Source organism: Geospiza fortis, unplaced genomic scaffold, assembly GCF_000277835.1.
Source record: "Geospiza fortis unplaced genomic scaffold, GeoFor_1.0 scaffold27, whole genome shotgun sequence".
Lineage (NCBI taxonomy): Eukaryota > Metazoa > Chordata > Aves > Passeriformes > Thraupidae > Geospiza > Geospiza fortis.
The window spans coordinates 3,615,322-3,636,465 of record NW_005054329.1 but is presented as its reverse complement, the minus strand read 5'-3'; the positions used below and the strand labels follow the sequence as shown (position 1 = coordinate 3,636,465).

General features: G+C 50.9%; 1 protein-coding gene across 1 annotated transcript in view; it reads left to right on the top strand.

Annotated features, from left to right (window-relative positions):
* ADAMTSL2 (ADAMTS like 2) overlaps nucleotides 1–21,144 on the top strand; it is a 60,546-nt gene that overhangs the window by 35,250 nt on the left and 4,152 nt on the right. Inside the window, exons 2-15 of the mRNA XM_031057290.1 lie at nucleotides 97–208; nucleotides 1,110–1,252; nucleotides 1,779–1,854; nucleotides 2,208–2,310; nucleotides 3,922–4,067; nucleotides 4,170–4,293; nucleotides 5,252–5,332; nucleotides 6,489–6,664; nucleotides 7,572–7,914; nucleotides 8,510–8,891; nucleotides 12,726–12,829; nucleotides 14,664–14,790; nucleotides 17,084–17,297; nucleotides 19,659–20,140. Coding sequence (XP_030913150.1) covers nucleotides 98–208; nucleotides 1,110–1,252; nucleotides 1,779–1,854; nucleotides 2,208–2,310; nucleotides 3,922–4,067; nucleotides 4,170–4,293; nucleotides 5,252–5,332; nucleotides 6,489–6,664; nucleotides 7,572–7,914; nucleotides 8,510–8,891; nucleotides 12,726–12,829; nucleotides 14,664–14,790; nucleotides 17,084–17,297; nucleotides 19,659–20,140 — 2,612 coding nt within the window. The 5' untranslated portion in view covers nucleotide 97. The remainder of the gene's footprint in view (nucleotides 1–96; nucleotides 209–1,109; nucleotides 1,253–1,778; nucleotides 1,855–2,207; nucleotides 2,311–3,921; nucleotides 4,068–4,169; nucleotides 4,294–5,251; nucleotides 5,333–6,488; nucleotides 6,665–7,571; nucleotides 7,915–8,509; nucleotides 8,892–12,725; nucleotides 12,830–14,663; nucleotides 14,791–17,083; nucleotides 17,298–19,658; nucleotides 20,141–21,144) is intronic.

Below are 21,144 nucleotides of genomic sequence, written 5' to 3'. Positions count from 1 at the left end.
GGAGCAGAGCTCTGGAACCCAGGCAAAGCAGGTCCTGCTGCTGGGCATGGGGCTGGGTGGGAGCTGTGCTTAGTGCAGTGTTTGGTTGCTTTCTAGGATGAAGATATCCAAGTGGAGGTGGAGCAGCATCTCCATCAGTGCTCAGCTGCAGCTGAAAGGCACCCTGGCCCTTCTTCTTGTGGGCAATGTTGTCTTTGTCATAGCTCAGGTAAGGTTTTGGGGGCTCTCTGGGCTCTAAAATGCTCTGGTGTCTGGGATGGGAACCCCCTGGGCTGGCAGAGCTGCTCTGTGCATGCACCAGGTCTCCAAAAATGGTGAGGACTTCTGACTTGCCTTCACTCTTTAGTCTAGGCATAACCTAAGTTGTGCCTAGCCTCCAAAAATGGTGAGGACTTCTGACTTCACTCCTTAGTCTGGGCTTAACCTAAGTTGTGCCTAGTATGGCCAAGAGCATTCCCAGAGCATTTCAAGGACTCTGAAGGGCCATGCCCTGCTCTTGGGTGAGCATCACTCCTTGCTCCCTGCAGTGGCTGAGCTTTCATCTACTTCCCGTGCAATATTTGCAGTTCCTCTGCCCTCTGATGCATGATTATGACAGGGGGTGGGAGCTGGGGGTGTCAGGGACCCTCCTGTGCTTGCAGAGAGAGCACCCAGGCTCCTGCACCCTGCTGGCACCCCCTGGCACCCACTGACCCGCTCTGCTGCTGCAGAGGGGTTTTGCAAGGGTTTGTTGAAGCTTCCAGTGGAGCTTCCAGCTGCAGCTGGCTCTGCAGCTCCCTGAATTCTCTGTGGAGCAAGAGTCAGAGAGCACCAAGAGTCTCACAGAGTTTAGGGCTGTTTGGGAGCTCGGTTTTGCCAACTGAGAGAAACAATGAGAATTTCCTTTCCTGAGGAATCCCAAATATTGCCACTTCATTCCAATTTTGTAATGAAAACACAATTGCAAGAATGCAGGGATGGAAACCTCAGGCTTGACCTCAACTGGAGAAGGCAATGCCTGGGTCGAGTGGGGCAGGCTGGGAGGGCAGGGCTGCCCTCAGTGTCCCCACACAGGCTCTGAGGTTTGGATGTGACTCCTGCTTCTCCTCCTTCCCCTGTGCTCCCAGCAGGACCTGGCACAGACGTCCAACAGCCTGGAGGAGGGCTCAGATGTCACTGCTTACTGGTGGGGAGAGTGGACCAAGTGGACAGCGTGCACCAGGACCTGTGGGGGAGGTGTGAAATCCCAGGAGAGGCACTGCCTGAGGCAGAGGTACAGCCCCAAGGGCTGGGGAGGGGCTCTGCAGCAGCTGCCTGACCCCAGAGGTCACCACTCACACACAAGCACTGATGGAAATGTGTCTGGGCAAACCCTGCTGGGGCAGGAGGGGGTTTCCTGAGCTTTGGGCATCCCTGCCAGGAGCTGAGTGATTCCTGTGCTGGCCCTGCAGTTTCTCTGTGCGGAGGGGCAGCAGACACAGGCTGAGCCTGTTCCCCAGGCTTTGGGGCACAGCAGCCCCTGGTGCAGGCCTGATTGGGGACCCATTTGCTTTGTGCCTGGCTCTGCCCTGTCTGGGCAATGTGGTTGCCAAAAAACACTTTGTAAACCTGGTCCCCATGATACCTCCTGGAATATTTGGTGGTGCAGGTGACAAAGCCACAGAGACCTTTGCTACCTGCTCCAGGGACAGATCTCTGTGTGGCTCTGCTCTGTGGACACTGACCTTACAGAGAGCAAATATATTTAAACAAGGGAAAATTATTTGTGTCTCCCATCTAACCACCATTTCCTTATTCAGGAGGAAGTCAGTGAGTGGGCTGGCTAATAAAACTTGCACTGGAACATCCAAAAGATACCAGCTCTGCAAAGTCCAAGTAAGGATATCCTTTGTCTTGTTGGGAAAGCCATGTATGGCATTTCTGGGTCCCTTGGAGAGGGGACACCACTTGTCCTGAAGTTGTCACCCTCTTGCCCCTCCAAGCAGCTGGGGGTTCCCTTCTTTGGTGCCAGTTTCTAGGCTTTGGGCATTTTGCCATAAAAACCAGAGAGTGGCTCTGGCAACAATTCCCAGGGGGTTCCTGCAGCGGGGGGAGGAAGAGGAGGAGAAGGAGGAGGATGTGGCCTGGCTGGGGAAGGTGATGGAAGCACTCCTTGCAGCTGGTGGTGATGTGCCAGAAACCTTTCCCGCACTTTGTTTCCGTCAGGATGTTAATGTATCCCATTCTAGGAGTGCCCTGTGAACGGAAGGAGCTTCCGAGAGGAGCAGTGTTCATCATTTAACTCCCATGTGTACAATGGCAGAACCTATCAATGGAAACCTTTATATCCTGGTAACAAGACATTCTTTGTGTGTTTCATAATGCTCAGCCAAATATTTTGATAGTTATGATGCTACAGCCCGCAGGAAGGCTCCTCCTCTGCTGTTTTAAAGTGGTTTTTCAGAGGCACAATCAGCTGTCTCCCGAGTTCAAAGGCTTGTTTGGCAGCTGCAGGGTAGCTTGAAAATTAAATAACAACGTGAATTCATGTCTGTAGCCTGTGTTGGTCACAGCTCCCAGGGACCAGAGGAGGATGTGGGAGCAGGAGATGTGAGGGCTGTGCTGGCAGGGACAGTTGGGCTCACCCTGACAAGTGTCCTTTGAGCCAGGGCCATTGCTGGCTGTGCTGTCTCAGTGGTATTTGGTCTCTCCCACGCCCTCTGTGTGCTCCGTCAAATGTCACCGAGGTGCAGCTGGTCACTTTGGCCATCTGGGGTGAGCAAGAACTGCAGAAACAACTTGGGACTCAAACTGAGCTTTTATTGAACTTTTAGGCACAGAACTCCCATCAAAATCAATCATTAAACACAAGCCATGGATGAGCTTTAGAGCTGCTGGGAAGCCAGGACCCTTCTCCTGAGGAGGCTCCTGAGCTCAGGTTCTTCAGATCCACATTTGAGTGCCCAAAAATAGAGATGGGATCAGATCCATCTTCACTTCAGATTCATTTGAGTGCCTAAAAATAAAGATGGGATCTCCTGCAAACTTTGTTTTAGGGGTCTCTGGGCATACCCAAGAACAATTATCTTCATCAAATCAATTTCCCTGTGTACCAAGCCCCTGGCTCTCCAGCCTTTGCAGGGTCAGTGAGGTAGAACTTGGCCCATGACCTATTTGTCCTTGGTGGCTTTTGTCCCTTGAAGGTGACAATTTCCTTAAACACATTTGCCTTCAAGCTGACTCACCAGAGATGTTGCAGGAGTTGTTTTGTGTTTGAGCAGGCATTCATGTGGCTCCTGAGGGATTTGCAGCAGAATATTTTGACACTGATGCTGCCTTGCTTGGGTGTGCAGGCCAGTGGGTCTCTGATTGCTCAGGACTTGGTGGAGACAAACATTTGGGGCTCTGATGCAAATATGATTTTGTCATCTGCTTCCTGTGGATATTATAAAATGTGGGATTACTGTGCTGGTGGGTGCTGCCAGCCAGTTGTTGTCTGCAGAAAGCAAAGGGTGAATTAAGTCCATCTTGGGTGAATGTTTATGGAAAAATTATAGATCATAAAATGCTCTGAGTTGCTATGGTTTTGAATACAGTCTTACAGGTGTATTTCCAACAATGTATGTGTAAATTTAACTCATGTATCAAGTTGTTCAGTGCACGTGCATGTTTTTGTGAAATGTACTTGCACAAAGCAGTGCTGCTGCCTCAGTGCCTGCCCTGGGCTGGTGCTGGTGATGCCCCTGGCAGCCCTGGGGCATCTCTTCCAGCAAAGGCTGCCACACTGTCCAAGTGCCATCTCCTGCCTATCCTGAAACACAAGAGATGGCCACTTCTGAACTCTCACTGCTCTGCAGTTGTGCTGCCGTTGTTTAGCTTGGCAGAGAGTCGCTGGCTTGGGTAGGATGAAAGTTGTGGTGTTTCTGCTGTTTTTGAATCTCTCTTTATATCCTTTCCCCTTAGATGACTATGTTCACATTTCTAGCAAGCCCTGTGACCTTCATTGCACCACCGTGGATGGTCAGAGACAGTTAATGGTTCAGGCCAGGGATGGAACATCCTGCAAATACACGGATTTCCGAGGGGTTTGCGTGTCTGGAAAATGTGAGGTTGTTAAACATTATAGCAAAAATCTCGTTAGTAGCATTCAGAGAATCGCAGTGGGTGCGACGTTTGCCTGACCCTCAGTGCTCTGTCTGTGCATTTTTTAGCCCATTGGCTGTGATGGCATTCTCTTTTCCACCCACACCTTGGATAAATGTGGAGTTTGCCAAGGAGATGGGAGCAGCTGCACCCACGTAACCGGCAGTTACCGGAAAGGAAATTCTCATCTTGGTAAGGCTTTGGGGATTGAGGGCTTGAGTTGAGAGGGCTGGGTTTAAAATGGACTTTTTTTTTTTTTTGGTAAATTGCTTTTAGGTCTTACCAGCTGCCCAATTCAAGTTTTTCCCACGTGTTCTATCTGTGTTGATGCTGCTTGTTTGGGCAGAGAAAACCTTATTTAAAAAAAAACCAAAACAAAACAGGAAATTTGTGTGGTGTTTGTCAGAAACCAGAGGTCTCTGATGATGAGTGGTGCAAAAGGGTTATGCAAGAGGCTGGTATCTATTTTTGTCTTTTTTAGTCATTTAGCCAAAAACAGGACACTCATGACCCAGTAAGACTAGAAATAAATGACTTGTAATAACAGGAAGCAACAATATCTTGAAAGACCAGGATTTCAAAAATCAGTGTGATGTAAAGCAGCCGAACCTACATGTCCTAAATATAACAATCTAATTCAGGAATTATGATTAATGCTCTCTGAGACGGAGCAAACTGCAGGAACTTCAGTGCTGTAGGAAGACTTGTCCTGTCCCATCTCTTGTCTGGTGCTAGGCAAAGGGGAGTCGGGAGAAACCAGCTCCCATCTCCTGCTGGGGTTTTGGGAACTCTGGATAACACAGGGATCAATACTGAACCACACAACAGCTTCTCTAGCTAATAAAACCATCTGCAGATGTATTTTCTTACACCAGTTTAGATAAACATGATATTTGTGCATGTAAGAACTGAATCTTTTCCCCCCTTGAATGTGTTTTTCCTCCATAAACCAGGACACAATTTGCACATTTTTCTTTGCTATCACCGATAAGCTCCTGTTTGCAGCCTAAAACATGAAGGGTTGGGACTTTTAAATCCATAGCTCATTAAAAATGTGGGTCCAGGCCAGGGTGTTGGCTAGCTTGCAGCTCTGCCTGAGGAGGGTTTGGTTCAGATCACTGGTCACAAAGATCCTCTGGTTAATCCGTAGGCTATTCCCTGGTCACGCACATTCCCGCCGGAGCGAGGGATATCCAGATAGTGGAACGGAAAAAGTCTGCAGATGTTCTGGGTGTGTATAACCTCTTGGTACTTCCCTAGGATGCATGCCTATGCTGGTTAATGCTTTTTCCAATGCAGAGCTGGATGTAGTTTTGTCACAGAATCACAGAATATCCTGAGTTGGAAGGGACCCACAGGGATCAGCGAGTCTGTTTGCTGCAGACATGAGTTAAATCCGTAGGCAATATAAATCCATCCGTGTTGTCCAAGCCAGGGTGTTGCTCTTCTCTGCAGCCCGAGCACCTGGGCTGTGTTTGTCAACACTTTGATTGCTTTAGAGCAGAAAATGTTGGTGAATATCACTGGGATTTCAGCAGGGTGTGACAGATGCCCTGGTGCTGGATCACAGATGGCCAAGTGACTTCACCTCTCTGGTGATGCCCTCAACCTTCCCCTGCCTGGGGAATGTGCAATGACAACAGCACCAAGGGGATGTGACCTGCATGTGGCCTTGCTGAAGTGTTGGTGGCCACACACCCATCTCACGGGGGAGGTGACAGAGCTGCTCAGGAGCAGTGTGGAAAAATCCAGACTTGCCAAAGAGAAGCACATTTGCTGCCTCAGAGGCTCGTGGCCTCTGGAAGGTGGCTGTCACTTCCCTGGAAGCGTTCAAGGCCAGACTGGATGGGATTTTGAGCAGCTTGGTCCAGTGGAAGGTGTCCTGTCCCATAGCAGGATGAGATGAGCTCCAAGATCCCTTCCAGTGCAAACCATTCTAGGATGATTCTATGGATGAAAAAGGCTTGATGATGTTACCAGTTCCTGGGCTAGCTCAGGGGCCATCAGTGAAATCTTGGGCCACTGCTGGCTCAGGGGACATCAGCTCCCAAGGTGGCAGCTCCTGCCCATGGCCACCTGCCAGTGCTCTCTGCAGAGCTAGGACTGTTCAATGTTCCTGCTGTGCTGGTGCCAAGGGGGTGACAGGAGCCAGGGCCGAGTGTGAGCCACATTCCCAGGGGTTTGCAGTGTGGAGGGACACGTGCCCCGAACTCTGAGCACGTCCTCACATGGTGAGTGCTGCAAACAGGTGACCAATGCATTGCCATGTAGGAGAATCTCTTTTTTTATTGCTGTGGCACTGATTTTACCCCCTGAACACACCAGGGGCTGCATGCAGAGCTTTGCCCTTGCATGTGACAGCACTGACTGTTCTCTCTCCTTTGAAGCCGTGGCTGATGAAGCTGGGTACTATTTCTTCAATGGGAACTATAAAGTGGACAGCCCAAAGAACTTCAACATTGCAGGCACGGTGTTCAAGTACCGCCGGCCCATGGACGTGTACGAGACTGGCATCGAGTACATTGTTGCCCAGGGACCCACAAATCAAGGGCTGAACATAATGGTGAGCTTTGACTTCTCCTCTTCTCATGGTGGGGAAGAGAAAATCCACCTTGGATTGAGGAAGGGGTGAGCTTGGGAGCAGAGTCCTGGCATGGTTTCACATGAGGAGGGGATGGGAGGAGTGATTCTGGCCAGTTCCTTGCCCAACCCTGTTTTATTTGTGTTAGTGCTCATGGATTCAGGCAGGGCTGTCAGTGGTGAATGTGGGCTTGGTAACTCCTCTCTGCACAGAGAAGATGCCTCAGGCACTGTGAGGGGATTTCTCCTCTGCTCCTTGGCATTTTCATCCAAGTTACCTGGCAGGAAAAGCAAAAATAAGAAACTGGGCCAGAGAGCTTAGACAAGTGCATAAACCTTAAACCCCAATTCTCTCTCAAAAGCAAACCATGTAAAACCAGGTATTTGGAGAAAAGTCCGTCAATTTTCTTCTGGGCAGCCAGCCAGAGCCCAACTCCTGACATCTTCCATGTAGCCCCGGGCTCCTCTGGAAGGGGAAGGATGGTTGCTTCGGTGCTTAAGAAGCATTAGACCACGATGAGGCTGTCTCAGCTGGGAGTCCCCAGCCCCACTGCGGTGTAGCAGCTGCAGGAGAGGGTGTGCTCTTTATAAAGTCACAAAAGTGGCTTTGCAAGTGATGGTCTTGTGAAGTGGCTACCCCAAGACTCTGGCCACTCAGCGGCCAAGGAGGAAGAGTGACCTGTGGCTCCTGGGATTAATCCCTATGGCAGCACTGCCAAATAACCTTTGGAAAATGGTGCAGGGCTCCAGCAGGAAGAAGCTGGCACTGTCAAGGAAAACAGACTGGAGCAGCAAAATTGATGCTCCCCAAGTGTCAGGTCCAAGATGAATCCCATGCTTTGCCTGCCACAAATTCCCTGCACCCTCTAATAACTTGATTTCTTTGCTAGGTCTGGAATCAAAATGGCAAGAACCCATCCATCACGTTTGAATACACTCTGCTGAGGAAGCCACACTCAAAGAATCTGCAGCCCATCTACTACACCTTCTCCGAGTCGGAGAGCGAGGAGAGCCGCGAGTTCGACGGGGACGTGCCACTGGGCTTTATCCAGCACAATGCAACCTATTTTGGGAAAATCTCCAGGGAAAGGGTAGACTTGGAGAACCAGGTGTTTGGAAGGCAGGACACGGAGGAAGATTTAAACTTGAGCAAAGGTCAGGAAACCAATGAGGTCTATGAAAGAGCAGAAACAATTGACTGTGAGCCAAAACTGAAGGGCAAACAACCCCAAGGTAAGGAGGAGACTTGGGCCTCACTGTTCTGTTTCTCAGAGCTCTTGTTGAGAAATGCTCTGTTTCTACCTCTGGTGGTTCTGCTGGTTTGTGTTTTGGAAACCTCGGAAAGTTCTTTAAAACATCTCTGCTCACAAATCCTCTTTGCCCTTCAGATTCTGGTTTCTGGTGGGGGCGTGTGGGGGGTGGACACTGGGTGAGACCTCCCTGCTGGTGCCCTGCTGTGCTTTGCCTCATGCCAAGGACAGGAGGGAGCCCTGGGTGCACAAAACTCCCCATCACAACATCTCCCATCACCTCCCACCCCTCCAAAGACCCCATTTGAGTCCTTTGGGCATCCCACCCCCAAATTGCCTGGAGTGCCTTCCCAGCATGGCTGCATGGGCTGTGGGGCCAGCAGAGCACCTTCCTTTCACCTCTGCTATTGCTTCGGGCAGTGCTGGCAGGTGCTGAGCTCCCCTCTGGCCACACCATAGCAGGATAAGCCCCCCCAAAGCTGCACACCCTTGCAGCTGCTCAGGGCTGCTTCTCCCTCCCAGCCTCGATGCATTTTGTGGTTGTCACTGTGGTTTCCCCCCTGTTGGCTCCAATCTAGATTCAAACGTAACCAGGTCTACTTACCAGACAGACCATGACGACAGAGAGCCCGAGGGCAGGCTCAGCTCCAGGGAGTTCCTTCTGGAGAACGCCATCACGGACAAGCTGCTGGGCAAGACCTCGGACTCCAAGGAGCTGCTGCTCAACATCACCATGAACAGCATCTTTGCCCAGGGAGACCCAACCAACTCGGTGGGGTCACCTCTTGACAGCCTCTACGTGGACTACGAGGACAGCGATGGCCTCGTCACCTACTCGGTCAACAGCACCTTCATGGAGCTGAGCAATGGCAAAGCCACCAACACCTCTGCAGAGACGCCCTTCTCCAACGCCACCGTCACCATGAGCAGCCCTCAGGGGAACAGAACCCACAAAGCAAGGTAGGAGACGTGCCTTTAGTTAATAAATCCAATTTATTGATGTTCTTGACTTGTAAAAGCCCTGTGCTCAATGCATGGTTTCCATCCCTTTGGAAGCAGGAGGTAAGTGGGGGTGGGATGGTGGAAATGTTCTGTTGGGAGTTCATCTGGAAGGAAGGGCCAGAGGTTTGGGAGCAGGAAGGCATGAGAGCGTTTAAGCAAGAGGAAATCTTGATGTCCCCCTCAGTGGCCATGCTGAAGTCCATGCTGACGTTTGTCAGCTGGGGCCTTGCTCTCTGCTGTCACATCTTCTTGTCAGAGACACAGCCATGAAGAAGCCTCTTCCTTTTGCCTTCTCTTGATGTCCTGCTCCCCTTCCCCAGCCCCTTCCTCTGAGTCCTGATGCAGCAGAAGTTGGTCCTGGCCCCTTTTCACCCACCCTGTCGAGTGCCACCCACGATCCTCCTCACTTGGGATGGCAGGAATATGCTTCCAGCAGCTCCCAGGCGTGGCCCTGCCACCAGGAGCTCCACTGTAGGTCCAGGAACAGCCTGGATTTGTTGCCTCAGCCCAGGGAGTCACAGCTTGGACAGCAATATCCAAAGCTCTGCAGTAGCAGCTCACTGGTTGATACTGGGACCATCACATCAGGACTCCTTTAGACGGCTGGTTTGAGTGGAAGTAGGGAGGTAAAGAAAGGCCTAATGTAGCTTTAGCAGCAGGTTTTGCTCTGGGGAAGGGTGGAAGGAACTCTTGGGGTAGGTGCTGATCCCCAAGCCTGTATCTGTCAGCTTTTGAGATGTCCCAGGGCTCTCTGGGGAGCAGCCTTGATTCCCAGCCCAGAACTCATTCCCAGTGTGGCCACGTGGGGACTGACATGGGGCCAGTGCTCACAGCAGCAATTAGCCCTGCAATTAACCCTCCTTCATGGTCAGTTAGCCACGAGAGCACTCCCTGGTCAGCTTGAGCTGACTCTGGGGCTTTGGGAATATCCAACTCCCAGAGCCACATGTGGATTTGGGTCCCACTGTGCATCCTCACAGCACCCCAGGATCCTCCTGGATCTGTAAAACACAGGATAAGATGCTGAGCTGGAGGAGATGCAAAGCCCTGAGCAGATGCTCCCTCTGGTTAGAGTTAGCTGGATTCACCCACAGCTTCCACTACGTTATGCTAAAGACACTCGTGCTAAAGAAAATGGCCGTGCAGCCAAATGGATCAACAAACTTCTTAATGATAAGAACATGAAAACCTTGCCAAAGGCTTGAATCTATCATCTCTCCTCGTGCCTTGGCTTGGGAGTGCTGCCTTCAGCTGCCAAAGCAAGCTTTTCATCCTCTCTGACAGAGAGGGCAGAGCCCTCAGCTCCCCTTACCCTGCCCTGGGGGCTGCCCTGCCCCTTGGGGCTCCCCATGACACTCCCTGTGTCCCCTCAGCTGCCACCCTGCACCCCAAAACTCTGCCCCAGCAGCTGTGAAATGGGGGCAGTGCTTCCCTACCTCCTGGGAGTACAGGGAGCTTGGCTTTTACAGGACAATCACAGAACACTGGGGCTCCAGTGCAGCTTTTTGGGTGCTAAAAAGCTCCTTGCACTGTCCCTGGCTACCCAGCTATTGATAACAGTGATTTAAACCCCTTCAGCAATGTCAGCCATCACTGATATATTTTTCCACATGTTCTGGTCTTGGTTTTGTTCCACAATGTCCCCTCTTCTCTCTCTGGAACAAAATACAAACTTTACAGACCAAAACATTGATATCCAGACCAGTTTTGCACCAGCCAAAAGGCTGAGAGATGCTCAGGTCCTTTCAGGCTGGACCTGCAACAGGAGCCACGAGTTTGCCCCTTTGCTTAGAAACAAAAACCAAAATAAAACACAGCAATGGGAGCCAGGGGCTGTGGATGTTGTTTCTGTGGTGTTTTTGTGTGCATTTGTCAGGGTTATTCGTCTGCTGTGGGAACTGTTTTGGGAAAAGGGGCATCCCAGAACTCAGTTAAGAGTGAGGGACTGGTGCTAATTTTTGGCGCTGTATCTTGCTTGAAAAGCTCATTAAAAGCTCAAGAAGCAAATGTGTGACTTTATTATTTAGCTCATAATCCAGAGGAAAATTGAAAGAAAAGAGAAAATGCCCCCAGTTTTGTTGGACAATGGGCTGCTGTCTGCATTGAGAGGAGAACAAAGTGACAGTTTTGTCTTTGCTGGAAATGAGCTGCCCTATGCCCAAATGCGTGATTCCTCTGGAAAGATCTTGTCCCTGGGACCTTGTCATGCATAGAAGCTCTTTATTTAGGATCACACACACTAAAGGGACACTGTTGAAAGATTTACCGTCCTCAGATGTGGGATAAAGCTTATTTTGAAGATTCTATCCTTGTAAAGACAGAGGAGTCCTGGTCATAGGATAACTTGGTGTTTACTTTGGTGCCTCAGAGATCAGGGGATAGACTGGAGGATCTGGGTGATATTTCCAGGCAAATTAAAGTACAAAAAGCAGATGTTGACAATGTTTTAATGAATTTGTGAGCCCTCTCCTGGCTGGGTGGCAGTTGGTGGCACAGGGCAGGGATCAGGAGCTGGTGTGGGTCCCCAGGCAGAGCTGCTGTGGCAGATAAAACACAATTTATAGTGAGCTGAGGTTGTTATTTTTCCACCAAAAAAAAAAAAATAGTCATATTCATTTCAGTTCCATTTCAAGTGCAGGAAGCAACCATTTGCCAAACTGACAGAGGCAAAATCAACAGGGAAAATGAGATTGTTGTTGTTTTTAATCCTTCTGGAGGCTCAGTGCTGGCGGTGGAAGGAGGGTGGGTCGGAAAGGAAATGGCTGGATTCTCAACAGTGTCCTTTGAAAGGTTGATTTGATAGGCTGGACCTCAACTTTTTCTTACAAACAACTAAATAAGGCAATTTCAGAGCTTCTGCTGCCTAGAAATCATACAAGCTGCATATCCTGCCAGGCCAGAGACAACTGGATGTGAGGATACAACCTTGTACACTATTCCAGTGTAGCTGTTCCAAGGGTTTGGACCAAGGTATGAGAACAGAACCGAAGCCTTTTGTTGTAAAGGTGCAGTATCCCTGAGGTGTTCCCCCCTCCCAGCACAGGGAGCAGCTGCAATTCTTGCTTGGATGAATGTTTTTTCTCACACTAGGCTGACTCTGTTGCTCCTCTCCCCGTGGCATTTTGTGTTTGAGCACAGCTTGGAGCTGAGAGATGCAAATTCCCCACTTGACATCCAGCAAAATAAATCAGACCAAAAACCAGAGTGGCAAAAGCAGTGGGCTTTGAGGGGAGAGCTCAGAAACTCCTGTGCTGGCTTTTGGAGATTGGAGCAGCCAAAATCTCTGCTGCACTGAGCAGCACGAGCGGGTTTGCCCAGCCCTGGAGACACAGGGGAGGAGATACTGCACCTTTAGTCACTGTGGGCCGAGGGCCAGGTGTATTTGAGCAGAAAATGCAAACTTTTGTTAAATTCTGAACTGTTTCTACTTGTGGGTATTTTTATCCCATTCTCTCTATTTCTAGACAGTGGAAGCTCTGCCTCTAACCGGGCTGGGGATTCTACTTGGGGCTCAGGACAGGTATGTTGTGAAACTAAAAAAAATTAAAAATTGATTCAAACAAACGAACCTCCCAAAAAATCAGAACAACCAAACCCAACCAAAGCCAAACCAAGCACATCCCCTCCCAAACCCAAACCCAACCGAACTGCAGCCAGATGTGTGTGTCTGTTGTGGGCTGTCACTGCTTGCCTTGTAAATGCCTTTTTTTTGTTTTGTTTTTTTTTTCTTTCTTTTCTTTTCTTTTTCTTTTTTTTTTTGTTTTGTTTTTTGTTTTGTTTGCTTATTGCTAGAAACAGATTGAAGTTGTTAAGAAAGGGCCAAGGTGTGAGTGCTGCTGACATGTACAGGTGGAAGCTTTCCTCCCACGAACCCTGCAGCTCTACATGCACCACAGGTAGTTATAAGAAGCAGCCAAATTCTGCACAGCCCGCTGAAACCACCTGGTGTGTGAGTCCATTTTATGTCTGTTAGGGATGGGAAGGAGCTGGTGGTGTTTAGGGGATCTCATGAGCTCTGCTTTAGCACGACCCCCGCTCTGCTGTGCCCGGGTGCAAAGGTGGGGAGAGGAGCTGGGGGCTGAGCATGCAAACCCCACCGAGCTCTCAGGTGTGTTGAGGACCAGGAGGTGGTGCCCAGTTTGTCCATCATCCCTCCAAACACCCTCCCTCTGGGAAGCTCTGAGCACTGCCTTCACTTCCATCACTTTGTGTCCCCCCTGGGGCTCAGCAGGATCCCCAAACCTGTCCTGAGCCTCCTTTTTTCCCCCCCTTCCTCACCTTTTTGACAGCTTCAAGGGGTTTGAAAAGCTCAGCTGCTTCCCTGCAGAGAGAAATTTTAAAGATTGTTCAGCTCTGGCAGGAAACACAATAGCATTTGGCTTTTTGATTATGTTTTGTTTCTCCCACTCCTTCTACCCTGGAGCCTGAGCTCGGCTGCGAGGGTGTAAATCTGGAACAGTGACAGAGATGCCAGGGATATCGAAACTGAGCCTCTATTCTTCAGGCAGAAATTCCCTCTTTTTGCATTAATTCCTCCCTTTTTGTCCCCTGAAAAGCTTCAAGGCACCTGGTCTCCTTGCTCACCCCTTGGTTAGGGGGTCCTGTCGATCCCTTGGGATGAATCAGGCGTGTGGGTTGTGCACTTGTCTGTGCTGCCCCTGAAATTATCCAGAGCCTGCAGTGCTTCTGGAATTAAAAAGAGGGAAAGGAGTGGGAGAGAGGAGTTTACAATCTCAGGGACATCTCTTAAAAGATCAAATGCAAGGATTTTACCTTTTAAGCATTTGCTCTGGTCCAGCAGCCTCGTGCCTGCAGCAGAAGCTTTGTGAGCCTTCCCTTTCCCCAGGATCCTGTCATCCGCGTGTTCTGGGACATTTTTGACTTCTTTGATCCCCTCTGAACAAATTCTCCCTTGGCTGAGCCAGCCTGCTCTGCCCTGGTTTGCAGCAAGCCGAGAGAGGTTTAACTCAAATTTCTCCTTCCTCGCTGCCTTTTCTCACTGACATATCGCAGAGAGGCAAAGCCATGTCAAGAGCTGTAGATCTTTTTTTAGTTTCATGTAAACCATATGTTCTCCAGAGCTGCAATTCTTGTTACCTATAGCCAGAGCAGCCTCCTGGTCCCCAGCCAGGTCCCAGAATGGACTTCCCAACATTTACTCTGGCACGGGAGGCTGTGGGGGAAAAGGTCTCGCTCTGACGGCACCGGCTGCCGCTGCCTTGGAGGGGGAGCAGGAGGGGCAGGACCTTCCTTGCCAAATCCCCAGGATCCCTGCCTTGGCCTGGAGCTCTGGATGCACCTGGGGAGCACCTGGTGCAAAGGGAGGGGTGTAATGCCCAGGGAGAGTGGGGGATATAGTGGGTTTGGGGACTGTTTGTTGTCGCCTCCACCCACCACCCTGTCTGCCGAGCAGACTCGTGGTCCTGAGTATTTCCTATAAAAATGTGTTAGTCATATATTGGCTTTGGTGGCAAGCCCTGGCAGGGGTGGCCATGCCATGCCCTCCTCTGAGCTGGCCAAACTCAACCACACTGCTCACATTAGTGGGGTGGCCACTGTGATATTCCCTCCCAGCAGCACCCATCCCATGGGACAGGAAGGTTCCTGCTTGCCACGGGGAGGAAGTTCTGAGAAATGCAGCTAAAATCACAAAAACAACAACAACAAAATAGTTTGGATGTGCAGCTCACCAAGCACCCTGCTGTGTGTGTGTGTTCTCTCTGAGCCCAGGAGTGATGTCCACTTACGCCATGTGTGTTCGCTATGATGGGATCGAGGTGGACGATGCCTACTGTGATGCCATGACCCGGCCCGAACCCATCCATGAGTTCTGTGCTGGGAGAGAGTGCCAGCCAAGGTACTGCCTGCACAGGGCACTCCTGCAGTCTCTGTGCTTCCTCTGCCCTGGTTGTCTTTTTAGGGGAGATTTGGGGGGCAGCAGGGATGGCCCACAGCACCCCCATCCCTCCTCCCTTAATTCCATCTGGGACGCAGCAAGAGTTTCCTCCTGAGTGGAGGTGAGAACAGGGCAAAACAAGAGCCCAGTGATGCCAGGGACAGCTCCTGGAGAACACTAAGGTGACTGTGAAGGAGGACAGGTAGGACATGGAGTAGAAAATCTCATGCTAGGACTGAGAGCCAGGTCAGGCTGCAGCTGAGGCAAGAAAAATGTGGGGAGGTGAATGGACCCACCTTGAGGGCACCACAGGGACTGTAATCTCTGTTCCATTTTTTAAAACAAGCATTAGGGTACCTTTTCTGCTTAGATTCTCCCACTAATCTTTGCCAAAGTTGTCCCTCCTTATGGCTGTGCTGTTCCAGCTTCAAGGGCTTGCACTGTGAGGAAGAAGAGCTGCTCTGTGATTTACCAGTGACTTCAACTGGGGAGCACTGGGAGCTCATGGGGCAGCCACCAGCACCTGGGCAGACAGGAAGATGCTTGGGCTGGCAAGGCTTTTCAAAGAAAAAATGTTAATTTTGTGTGATCTGGATGGGGAAGTCCTTTGTTTCATTTCCCTTCTGAAGTTAGGTGCCACTTCTAAATGACATCTCCAAATGTGTGACATCTCCTTAGGACTGCCTGGAGCCCCAGATGGGGTGTGAGGCCTGGGGGCAGCTGGGGCTCTTCTGCTTGGAGAACAGCAGCAGCGGGGACCTGCGAGCTGCCCACCTCCAGAGGAGCTGGGAATTCTGATCCATTCAGATTTAGCTCATTCTTTAATTGCTGTAATATTCCTGTACTGTACAAAACTTGACCTTTTATGTTTGTTCTCTGGATTGCAAGCTGCTCCTGTCTTGTCAGGACAGAGGTGGCAGGGGACAGTAAAGGACAGGCAGTGCTTGGAGCAGATCCCAGCTCTTCCAGCCTGTCACTTGTGCTCAGCAGAGTCAGACTGATGGTGGGACATGAATTGTGTCCCACTGGGGCTCCGGCAGCTCTGTGTGACATTACTGCTGGCATCTGCAGGGTGATGGATGCCATGTCCTCCCTGTACTTCAGCTGAGCAGGCAAAAAGGAGAGGTCAAACACGAGCAAAAAGCCTGACAGAGAAATGTGCTGGCAGAGCCTACGGTGACAAACACTCCCGTGTCACTGAGGACACTGGGCCAGGCCCTGCTGTGCCACCCTGCCTCCTGACAAGCTGGTTTCAGCTTCAGGCACGAGCTGGGGGCTGCAGGGTAAGCCCAACATATGTTGATGCTTCCCATCCCTTGGGAAAAGCTCTCAGGAGTTGGCAGCCTGGCTGCAGCTCACTCCTCCCTTGATGCTGTTGAGTCAGGGATGGAATGAAAGACTCCAGTCTTCAGAAGGTGGATCAGAAGGCAATTTAATGAAAGTAGCACATCTTTTTATAATGTGACTTGCTAAGGTGAGACTTGATTGGTCTCAAAGTGAAAACCTCTCACACCATTGGTGAGCTATGAACAGCACACTCTGGAGAACCAGATCTATAGGCAACAGTTACAAAAAGAGAGAGAAGAATGTTTTAATTCTTTTCTCTAAGTTTCCCACAGCTTCCCAGGATTTTCCTGGGACAACTGTGTCTCTATTTGCTCAGAGGACATGTGATTACATGCTCCCTGCAGCCAGGGCTTCCCCGTGGGCTGCTCCATGGGGTGATGGGCTCTGTTCCCTGCCCAGGTGTGTGGGATTCACATTCTCTGAACCTGAGAGAAGCAGCGAGAGAAGCAAAGAATGATACTGCCACAATATAATAAAGTAATTAATTAGTAATTTGGATATCCGTGGAGTCCTCCTCATCATTCCTCCCTGCCATGGGGGTCGCCTTGCTTTTCCATGCTTTTCCATGCCTTCCCATGCCTTCCCATGCCGTCCCACGGTTTTCCACGCTTTCCCATGCTATGCTCTTCCATGCTCTTCCATGCTCTTCCATGCTCTTCCATGCTCTTCCATGCTCTTCCATGCTCTTCCATGCTCTTCCATGCTCTTCCATGCTCTTCCATGCTCTTCCATGCTCTTCCATGCTCTTCCATGCTCTTCCATGCTCTTCCATGCTCTTCCATGCTCTACCATGCTCTACCATGCTCTTCCCATGTTCTTCCATGCCTTCCCATGCCTTCCCCTGCCTTCCCTTGCTTTCCCTCTCTTTCCCACGCTTTCCCATGCATTTCCATGCTCTCCCCCACAGGTGGGAGACGAGCAGCTGGAGCGAGTGCTCGCGCACGTGCGGCGAGGGGTACCAGTTCCGCATCGTGCGCTGCTGGAAGATGATCTCACCGGGCTTCGACAGCTCCGTCTACAGCGACCTGTGCGAGGCGGCCGACATCGCCCGGCCCGATGAGCGCAAGGTCTGCAAGAACCCGGCCTGCGGGCCCCAGTGGGAGATGTCTGAGTGGTCAGAGGTGAGTCCTGCTGGCCAGGGCAGCGCCTGAGCCCGGCCTTCACTCCCTTTTCCAATTTATCCTGATGCTTTGTGGTTCCTGATGCTTTTTTAGGTCACCACGTGACCTAGAATAGAGGATAGAGGGAGTTAAAGAATAAAGCAGGGATTTATCAAAAGGCCTCCATGGATACACCTTGGGCAGCACAAGAGCCCAGCCAGGTGAACAAAAGATGAACCAAAATGGTTGCAAAATGCACCCAAGATGAACCAAAATGGTCATAAAATGCACAACTGTGTAAGAGAGAGACTGGGGTCTCTCACTTTTAGAAGTTCTGCTCCATTTGCATATTGGAATTAATTGTGATGCCTTGTGATTCCTGATGCTTTTTTAGGTTACCATGTGAGCTAGAACAGAGGCTAGATGGAGTTAAAAAATAAAGTAGGGATTTATTAAAAGGATCTCCTCCATGGAAGCACCTTGGGCAGCACAAGAGCCCAGCCAGGGCTGCACCCAAGATGAACCAAAATGGTCCCAAAATGCACGAGCGCTCACGGGGTCTCTCACTTTTATAAGTTCTGCTCCATTTGCATACTGGAGTTAATTGTCCCATTCCAGCTTTAGCCCATGCAGTCCCATCTTGCTTGTTTTTCTCTCTCCAGCCCACGATGTTTGTGCTCTTGGGCCTGAGATTTGGATCATTTGTCCTTGGTCCCCAGCTGGAGCAGGAATTGTTTTGTCTCCCTGCTCTGTGCAGCTCACCATCCCCTCATATGAAGCTCAGAACTACACACCAAAGCAGCACAGAATCTGAAAAATACAAAAGCTAAACCTGAGGCATCAATCCTCATCCATAACCATCCACAGCCATCAGCCTCTCAGGATACACTGCCTGCAGTAATGATGTGGATCAATGAGCATCAATATTTTTCCCCCTAAAATGAAGGCCTGGCTCCTGTTTAGGATGGGAGGCCACTGCCATTGGTCACTCATAGGTAGGGCAGGAGCCCAGGGCTCAGATCTCCCCATCAGTATTTCCTTGGCAACCTCTTCAAACCTAACATGCCAGGAAGGTGATCCCAACTCATACATAAATTACATCCCTATAAACATCCCTTCCTCACCTCCTCTGCGCCACATGCAGAATGAAACCTTTCCCTATCTGTGCCTTAAGCCAGTCCCCAAAACCTCTGGGAGATGCTCTGGGGAGGGTTCCAGCTCTCTGGTTTCCTTGGGAAAACCTGTGGAGAGGGTTTGTGCCCCTGAATCTCTTTCCAGTGCTCCATTACATCCCTTACAAACACAAACCCATGGAAACAACCAAACCAGTGCTGCTTCCTCAGGGTGCCTCTTCCCAAATCAAGCACAGACCTGATCTAAGCAGGAGCAGATGAGCTCTGAGCCGAGCTGTCTGTGGGTGCCAACCTGCCCCATGGTTTGCATCACGAGGAATATGACTCTTCCTCCTGGGAAGCTCCCAAAAGCTCATCTTAGTCATAATTTAAACGTCTCCATTCCCCTGCAAGCTGGTGTGCATCATTTCCCTGGAGCTGACAGAGGGGCTGGTGCATTCCCTGGTGGTGCAGGATGTTTTGACTTTCCCAGCTGGTAGAGAGGAGCTCCCTGAGCACGTGCTGGAGCATTATTTTGTCCAGCATAGCAAATGAGTGGTTTATTTTACAGAAATGTATATTCTCCTCCAGCATTTGTCAGGGACAGATTGCTTGAGACAGTGCTGGAGTAGATTGTTCTTAGCCAGCAGCAAAGCTAATCTCCTTTGGATCCCATCAGAGGTGGGGTGCCAAGTTGGCTGGGGAAATAGGCATTAAAAAAAGCACATTTCAGGGCTCTGAGGATTAACATCTCGGCACGGTGTGTCTGGGCCCTGTGCTGTTGACACTTTTCCCTGCTTTACGTTATGCATGGAGCAAATGTAATGTGTATGTGAGACTGTAGTAACTCAAATCCAGTTCTAAATAATGTCACTGGGCTGCACGGTGCCAAATTTATCCACAGCATAAAAATCTCAGTTGTGCAGTCAGGAGGGGAAAACATTCTCCAAAGAGGTGGAAGGGAGCTGGCTGTTCCTGGGAAGGAGGCGAGGGAGATGTCACCCTGTCTCCAAGTGACAGCTAAAGCTGCTCAGCTCTGAGCAGACCCTCCTGGAGCCCTTTCCCCCCTCTGGCATCACCTGTTGGAGAGCACAGCACCTGGGCAGGACGCAGCTGGGGCTGTGGAGGGGGTTTGGGCGAATCATTTGTGCATTTCCAGCATGTGCTTTTAAACTTTTATGTTCAAATATGGGGAAAAACCCCATCCCCGAGGAGCCGCCAGCTGCCGCGGTGCCGGCAGCCCCGGTAATGTCGCTGTCCCCTCCGGCAGTGCCCGGCGCGCTGCGGGGAGCGGAGCGTGGTGACAAGGGACATCCGCTGCTCGGAGGAGGAGAAGCTCTGCGATGCCAGCGCCCGGCCCCTGGCCGAGAAGAACTGCACGGGGCCACCGTGTGACCGGCAGTGGACAGTGTCCGACTGGGGACCGGTGAGAGCCCGGCCGTCGTGTCCCACCGCAGGCTGGCTTGTCCCTGCTGCTCCTGGGGCTTTTGGGGTTGGGCTCATCAAACAAACCTGCACTTGGGTCCCAACAAAACTGCAGGCAGCCTGTGCTAGGAGCTGGCCTCAAATAATCCCACTGCTTTGGGTCTCTCGGGTCACTCTGAGCCACTCTAGCTTGGGCACTGGGGGTGCCCCAGCACCCCAATGGATCCTGTTCCTTCCCCCTGGGCTCCTGGCCTGGGCATTGGGGGTGATCCAGCACCCCAGTGGATCCTGTTCCTTCCCCTGGGCTCCTGCCTTGTGGGGGATGTGGTACAACAGGGGTTAAACCCTGAGAGACCTGGCTGAGGGCCTTAGTGGGTGTCAAAATCCTCTTGTCTGTCTGCTGCACAGCATTCCTTGGCAATGCTGATGCTCCATGCCCAGAAATTGAACCTTTTAACTTTTCTTCCCTTTTTTTATTTTCATCTCCCCCTTTCCCTTTTCCCTTTTTCCCATTTACCTTTTCTATTTCCTCCTTTCCTCACTTTCCCTATTTTTCTTTTATCCTTATTTTCTATTCTCTTTCGCTCTCTCTTTTTTTTTTCCCTCCCCCCCGGCTTTTTCCCTTCCTGCACAATTCTGCTCCAGAGACCCCCTCCATCCCAAGCTATTTTTACCCAGGTTTTGATACATTCACATCAGCTAAAAATAAGTAGTTTCCATGGCAGCAGCAGCGCTAGGAAACACCGAGAGCCTCTGCAAGAGCAACCACGGAAGCACGGGGAGCACCGGCTGCTCCAGGCACTGGGGGCTGGATTTTTGCAGCCACTTCCTTGGTCCCCTTTGCCACTTTGGGAACCACTCTGGGGTTCCCTGCTTGTGGTGCTTCCCCTTTTGCCCGCCCTGCGAGATGCTGGGTGCTGTGGCTGTGGCACAGGTTGCCCAGAGAAATTCTGGATGTCCCATCCCAAGGATAAACCTCTCCTTTTCCAAAGCCCTGGACAGGGTTTGGAAAAACCTGGGCTAGCAGAAGGTGCCCCTGTCTGTGACAGGGAGTTGTAACAGGATGATTTTTAAGGTGCTTCCCAACCCAAACCAGTCTGGGATTCCATGACGATGGAATCTCTGTTGGAGGATCTGTTCATCATCCCTGTGGCTGTTTAAAGCACCAAAAACTCCTCTGAAATCTGGGGGAGGCGGGTGTGGGAAGGCAACTGGGCCTTGTGGTGGCCCTGTCCCTGCTGTGAGGGCCCTGTCCCTGCTGTGAGGGCCCTGTCCTTGCTATGGGGGCCCTGTCCTTGCTATGGGGGCCCTGTCCCTGCTCTGGGGGCGCT